This window comes from Theobroma umbraticum, unplaced genomic scaffold (assembly GCF_002168275.2).
Source record: "Theobroma umbraticum cultivar Fairchild unplaced genomic scaffold, ASM216827v3 scaffold_25.0, whole genome shotgun sequence".
Lineage (NCBI taxonomy): Eukaryota > Viridiplantae > Streptophyta > Magnoliopsida > Malvales > Malvaceae > Theobroma > Theobroma umbraticum.
The window spans coordinates 1,120,502-1,128,327 of NW_018397282.1; the positions used below are offsets into that span (position 1 = coordinate 1,120,502).

At 31.8% G+C, this 7,826-nt stretch overlaps 1 protein-coding gene across 1 annotated transcript; it reads left to right on the plus strand.

The window, feature by feature from the left end:
• The first annotated feature begins 2,791 nt into the window (after positions 1 to 2,791).
• LOC110428126 (organic cation/carnitine transporter 3-like) lies at positions 2,792 to 4,657 on the plus strand. Its single transcript, XM_021443844.2, has one exon. It carries the CDS (start codon positions 2,794 to 2,796, stop codon positions 4,429 to 4,431), a length of 1,638 nt encoding a protein of 545 aa, XP_021299519.2. The 5' UTR covers positions 2,792 to 2,793; the 3' UTR covers positions 4,432 to 4,657.
• Positions 4,658 to 7,826: the final 3,169 nt, after the last annotated feature.

Sequence of the window (7,826 nt, forward strand, 5' to 3'; positions counted from 1 at the left end):
AACCTCAAAATCACAAGATTATTTATTTCTCTCTCGTTATAATTTAAGTCTTATCCTAAGCATTCATTGAGCTTTAGTTTCTCATATCACTTTTGTACCTACCTTGCAAAGCTCTAGCACATACTTAGCTTGCCAGCCTTTAAGAGGCACTTTAGCTCATTACTTCTTATTAATTGTACTCACTTGAAGTTTATACCTTAACTATTAAAAGGTAGAATTGTCGGTTATACCTTAACCATTGAAAAGGTTGAGAGAGTTAAATCTTATCTTTGAAAACATTGTTGTAAACGTTGTGCTTGAACATCGAAAGGCATTTCTTATAGTAGATTCCAAACTTTTTAACAAGGCTAAAGGAGAGAACATAAGCAATGGGACCGAACTTTTATAAGATTTTCTGTGTCTTTCTTTCTTTCAATTCTTAGAGTAATTGTTTTATTTGAAAAGTGATATTTTGATAAATGACAATTAATTAATGATTAGTAATAAAAGCTTATTTGATTGAAAATAAAAGTATAAAAGTTTGATCAAATGTAATAAAGAATAAAAATTTATTTAAATTTTCTTAAATAATTTAGAAATTTTTTTGAGTGTTATACCTTTATATTATAACATATAATTATAACCTTTTCACTAAGAATTAGTCTTTGTTAAATTAGATTTTTGCTTCAATGATATAATTGAAAGCTGACTTTTGAATTTAGAATCAAGTTTTGAAAATAAACAATTGAATTCTCAATAAACTTTCAAGAAATCAAGCTCCAAGATTATCATTAAACTTCTCTTTGCTTTTGTCCAACCAAAAAGAAGAAGATCAATTTCATTTGTTTTGGGAGTAAGTTATCAAGATTTTTGTGAAAAAATTGAATTAGAGAAATATTTTATCCAAAAATTTTCAAAAGTTACTTTTTTTTTTGATAAAAAAAGTTGAAGTTTTGTGGGAGTCTAAACGGTCGGCAATTGCGAAATGTAGAAATTTATAATTATGTTAATGAGTGGTAGATGTATACTTTACCTAATGTAATAACCATTTTCACCCAATTTAGCAAAAATGAAGAGAAAAAATATCAATGTGATTGGGATTCGTTAATTATTTTAGCCGCTACCAAATAAAAAAACTAATTATTCTCCTAAAATGCTGTATTTCCTAAACAATAACTATATGATTATTGGAAAAGGAAAACCAAGCACGGCGTTAGGAGATAAATTTGGTAATTTATAGCATATTGAATGAAGTATACATTATTCTAGAAAACCATACAAACCATTTTCCACACATCTGATTTTCAATACAAAACAATTGGGAAAAACTCTTATACTCCAAATACTTTATGGTACCGTACATGAATTGAAGGTGCAAATATTTTTAGTAAAGAGCATTACTTTAGCATATATATATTTTTTTACAAAATGTAGTAATAATTTTTTTAGGAAATTGTGAAAAATGGCCATCTTCATAACTTGATTTCAAAAATAGCCATCAAAGTAAAATTAATTACTTGTAGCCATATTTAGCTATGACTTGACAAAAAAACCCTTAAAACTATTTCAAATAAATTAAACTATCAATCTCAATTTCTCCCTATTTCCATCTCTGCTTCCGATTTCTCTCTCCCACCGTCCAGCTCTTTTTAATTTTATCAATTTCTCTCTTCAACATCTTTCTGTTGTGTTCTTTATTTTTCTCTCCCATGCTTTCAGGAATTTTGATGTGCTTGGGGTAAGTGGCTATTTGGAGAATTTGATTTTTAAGTGTTTTGGATGAAACTAAAATGGTAAAAATGATCATGAATGTTTAATTGAATAAATTTGGGGCCTACATACCAATAAACTTAAAAATTTAAAATTTATAAACCTAAGTTTTCAAAGGGAATTTTTTTTTTATTTTAGTTGAAATAGGTGTTTTGGATAAAGAAAATTGTGTTTTGATTTATGAAAACATGTTAGAAACATTTTAATCAGTACCAAATCGTAAACACAAAAATAAAAAGAAATGAAGAGAGTTGAAAGGATTAAAAGTTTTGGTTCGCAAGTAACAACAACATTTCAAGTATTAAAATCTAATTTTTTTTTTTTTAAACATAGCATGTAACAACAATATTTTTTTTCAACATGACGTGTAACATATTTTTGTACATGATGTGTAACAATAACACTATTCAATGTGGTGTGTAACATCATGCTCATGGCATGTAACATCATATGCATAGTGTGTAACACGTCATAACATCATTTGCATAGTGGGTAACACCTGTGCATAGTGGCGTGCAACGTCATGTGTATGGTATGTAACATCTTATGCACTTGATATAGAGAGGTTTAGTATATGGCATGTAACATATTTTTGTATATAACGTGCAACATCATATACACTTGATATAAAAAAGTTTCATTAATGGTAATTTTGTCTAACTTCACTAAAAACAGTTAAAATTATAAAAAGAGCTATTTTTGAAAATATCTTATCTTTTATGGCTATCTTTTAAGATATCCTTAAATTCTTTATACATCTGATTTAGAGTTGCACGAATCAAAACAACTTCGTCCTGTATTTTCACTAAGACTGTTAAGTTACCAATAATAAATTTGCATTCCAGAGCATATAATACAGGCCAGGTACATTACATCTGGCTCCAAAACAAAATTCTTACAACTGTTTACTGGATGAAACTCACCTGTCACCTCTGTGATGATGATGTGTAATCTAGTAGTAATTGACGCTGCGCCCGTTAAAAGTTTATCCCCACCCCTTGCGCCCTTGTCCTGCTATATATATATTGCCAGATAAACAGAGAAATGAACATACTCTTACCAAAGCGAGACATTCACGTGCTTTTGTCATTAAACGTTCACATAGTTTATATGGCAGATTCGGTACCGCTTCTTCCTCACCATGATCAATCGGTAGAATTGAAGCAGCGTCGATCCCTTGACGAGACGATTGAACGGTGCATCGGAGACTTCGGGTGGTCTCAATTCTTGGAAGCCGCCCTTGTATCATTTGCTTGGGCCTTCGATGCACAGCAAACTTTCATTAGTGTATTTACTGATGCCGAACCATCATGGCACTGCACTCAAGTGGAACACCAATCATCGGCTTGTAACTCATTCTCCAACATTTGCCAACTCTCCAAGAATTCATGGTCTTGGGATTGGCCTGCACACACATCAATCATTTCTGAATGGGGCCTTGAATGTTCTACTTCTTTCATCACAGGGCTACCTGCCTCCTCTTTCTTCATGGGGTGCCTAGCAGGTGGACTTGCGCTAGCCACGCTCGCTGACTCAACTCTTGGCCGCAAAAATATGCTCCTTCTGTCATGCCTAATTATGTCTTTATCTTCCCTGTTGACTGTTTTCTCTTCAAATATATGGATGTATTCAGCCTTGAGGTTCATCAACGGGTTTGGCCGAGCAACGATTGGGACTTGTGCTCTTGTGTTATCAACAGAGCTAGTGGGAAAACGGTGGCGAGCCCAGGTTGGTGTTATTGGTTTTTTTTGTTTCACCTTAGGCTTTTTATCATTACCATTAATAGCATATATAAATAGAAGTTCCTCATGGAGAACTCTTTATCTTTGGATTTCGGCGCCCACCATCTTCTATTGTATACTAGTTCGTTTCTTAGTTCACGAGTCTCCTAGGTGGCTTTTTGTCCGCGGACGCAAAGAGGAAGCAGTTTCAACACTTAAAAGCATGGCGCTGGCTAACCAGAGCATCTTAACAATGAGTTTCTCCAATGTCCCAACCGAGCCAGAATCATGGAATGTTGATCTTTACTCCACAGTCAAGATACTATTGAACAAGAGATGGGCTTTTCGAAGGGTAGCGGCGGTTATGATAGCAGGTTTTGGTATTGGGATGGTGTACTATGGCATGCCATTAGGCCTTGGAAATCTATCATTCAATATCTACCTAAGTGTCACGTTCAATGCCTTATCCGAGCTCCCATCATCATTGATTACATTCTTCCTCATGGGAAAATTAAACCGGAAAGGCTCGTTGTTGGGTTTCACAGTCTTAAGTGGGATATGCAGCGTATTGTGTGTGGTGATTGGGCCAGTGTGGCCAGGTTTACAGATTGGGCTAGAACTGGTGTCATTCTTCAGCGCGTGCACAGCGTTCAACATGGAACTGATATACACATTAGAGCTGTTTCCCACATGCGTGAGGAACTCGGCACTCTCACTAGCGAGGCAGGCGCTTGTATTTGGGGGAGTGTTCAGCCCAGTGCTGGTTGCTGCTGGGAGGAAAAATGGGTTCCTATCATACGGGATATTTGGGTTGGTGATGGGGTTTTGTGCACTGCCTGTGCTTGGTTTGCCAGAGACGAGGGGTGCCACGATGTGTGATACAATGGATGAAGAAGAGCAAAAGGAGTTAGAGAAGGCGGCTTCTGACGCCGAGGGGATTGCTGCTGCAACGTTGGCTTAAGCTGTCATTGTCTAGCTCTGGCAAGCGAGTGGAACCTATCTTTGCTTCAACGTGCCTTCGACTAGTGTTCTCTTGTTCTATATGAATCAGGCCTGGACCACTTGCTGTAATTAAGGTATTAATTTGTTGTCATGTGCTGGAGGCATAATCTGCAGGAAAGGTTTTGTCTTGTATGCATTAATATTATATATAAAAGAAGAAGTTGTGAGGAATAATATTTTTTAATAAGGATATTTTAAAAATAAATTTAATTATTTTTAGTTATTTTATCATAACTTGACTAAAATACTTTTAAAATTATTTTAAAAAATTAAACCAATCATTACAATTTCTCTCCATATGTTCTTCCGATTTCTCTCTATCGCTATCTAGCTCTCTATTCTTTTATCGATTTCTCTTTTCGACATTAGTCTGCTATGCTCTTGATTTCTTTCTTTTGTGCTTTCAAATTTCTTTCTCTTGCGCTTTCAAGACACCAAGTGATAGTTCTGATGTGTTTGAGGTGGGTGGCTATTTGGAGAATTTGATTTTTGGATATTTTAGATAAAACTAAAATGGTAAAAATGATCATAGATATTTGAAATAGCTTTTACTTGGATTAATTCAGTACCTATACATCAATAAACTCAAGATTTTACCAATAAACTCAATAATTTGAAATTTATAAACCTAATTTTTCAAAAGATTTTTTTTTATTTTTAGTTAAAATAGGTGTTTTAAATAAGAAAATTTATGTTTTGATTTATGAAAACATGTTAGAAACATTTTAATCAGTATTCAAATGTCAAAAGCCAAATGAAATTAAGAGTGTTAACAGAATTTGAAATTTTAATTTGTAAATAACAATAACATTTTAACCATTAAAGTGTAACAAAAATATTTTGAACATGGTGTGTAACAATAATATTTTTTCAATATAACGTGTAACAACAACATTTTTTTCAATATGGCATATAACAATAATATTTTCTTTTTCACCATGGCATGTAACAATATTTTTTAATCATAATATGTAATATATTTTTGTATATGACGTGTAAAAATAATAATATTTTTTAACCATGGCATATAATATGATTTTATACATGGCATATAACAACAGTACATATTTTTTTTCAGCGGTACGTGTAACAACTTTTTTTAACCATGGTGTGTAACATATTTTTGTACATTATATGTAACAATAATATTTTTTTTTTCAATATGGCGTATAACAACTTTTCTTAACCATAACACGTAACATATTTTTATACATAGTGTGTAACATCATGGCATATAATTTCATTAAAGATAATTTTATCCAACTTAGCTAAAAGCAGTTAAACTATAAAAAAAGTTATTTTTAAAAATATCTTATCTTTAAATGTTACTTTTAAAAATGCTCCTATATAAAACTCAAAAAACCTTTTCTCTTTTTTGTTTTCCAAAGTTAAAGGTTATAAACCAAAACAAATCTAATTCATATTTGTTAAATATAGGGTAAATATCCTTACACCTTAAGTTTTGATCGAAATTATACATAGGTCTATTAAGTTTTGAAATGGACACTCTAGCTGTTTGTCAACCATTAGTATGCTCGCCAACTTGATGATGTGATAAAGGTAAAAAGATAATTTTACCTTTGATTAATTTTTAAAATAACTACCATATAATTTTATTAAATTTTTATTATTACTTTTATTAATTGAAAAAAAAGCACCCCATCTAGGGAGCACTTGGCATTATCGATCAAGCCTCCTTAAGGGAGCACCTATCATGGGGAGCACCAAGGACTCCCTTAGGAGCCTCGATCAAGCTCCCCTCCAGATCGGTGCTCCCTTCCTTAGGGGAGCATCGATCAGTGCTCCCCTCCCTTGGGAGCATTGGGCATCGATCAGTGTGCCCTATTTTTTCATATTTAAAAAAATAATAAAATTTTAAATTAATAAAAAAAGAAAATGACATTTTAGTCTTTTCATAATTTTTATTAACGGTGTTTACACTTTTGGGGTGAAGTGTCTATTTCGAAAACTAATGGACCTCCATGTAATTTTCATTAAAACTTAAGGAGGTAAGGGTAGTTTATCCTTAAATACATGATGATTAACACAAATTAAAACTATTAGAAGCTTTTTTGGATTTTAATTTCAAAGGTTTCAGATTCATAATCTCCTAGAATATAGTTTTATATTGTATGCATATATTGCTCCGAACAAGCGAAAATTTATATTTACGTATTTGTAAAATATTTATAAATTACTATTTTAATTGATACAGAAGTATGTGATTAGGTTACTAGCATCTTAAGTTAAAAAGGATAATTCAGGTTACTTGTGCATTAAGTTAGATTAACTTACGCTCACAGCGCTCCTAGGGATCTTCTTCTTCTTCTGACCAACTTTGGGCTCTATTTGTTAATATTAGGACTTTAGTTCATCTTTTGTTTTCTAGTCGCCCATTCCTTTTCTGTTGACAGAGGTGTGTTCTCTTATTGCTTTCAACGCCAAAGCCTCGCTGCAGTTCTTTCTGTTTTGTACAAGGGCAAAGCCCGTTCTTATGCTTGCTGTCTATGCCATGAAGAGTCTTACACCAGTTAGGTGCTACACTTGTAATGGCATCCAAGATTTTGGTTGAATAAAATCCACTTTTTTATTGAAAAAAAAGTAAGTTAATTTAAGTTATTTTTTACTTTACTTGTATTTCAAAAAAATTTAAATTAGGTTATTTGCTTATTTATTTTTATTTAAAAATTATAATAATTTCACATAGGAAAAATAAAACGTCTCTCTTTCTTATGAATAGTTATATAAAATCTTATTGGGTTAATTGTTATGCACATTCAAATTGAAAATTAATAACAAATATTTTTTTGAGTAAGTAGGAGTATTTATTTTCTTTAGGCTCGTTTTTAAAAAGAGTAATATGTTCTAGTATCTTTGGTTTGATTAACCAAAATGGGATTTTATTTTATTTTTTATAAATTTAAAATTTTATTTTTTATAAATTTAAAATTTTATTTTTTATAAATTAGATCATCAATTAGTTACTCCACTTGTTTCAAATTAAATGTACATTTGAGACTCCACGATCGAATGTATGAAGTTTAATAAAGGCATACATTATCCCTAACTCGTTTAATGTTAATATTTTAACGAAAGATAAAATTAGAAAAATGTATTTCATTTTACCAAAGTAGACAAAAATTTGAAAACATCTAGAAAGATTACATTTTCATTGAACACTTTATCCCATGGTTGATACTTGATAGTAGTTCTGTTGGCTTAACCATATATTAGAAAAGAATAGTTGTAAATTTATTAAAGTAATTGATCATGTGATGCTGGAGGGGGCCATATATGTCTGACATGTACATATGGTCTAAACCCAAAATTATACCATTAGAAATCTTTGAATTA

What these genes read in the sequence shown, in the direction of transcription:
- LOC110428126 (XM_021443844.2), top strand. Translation starts at nt 2,794, where the DNA reads ATGAACATACTCTTACCAAAGCGAGACATTCACGTGCTTTTGTCATTA.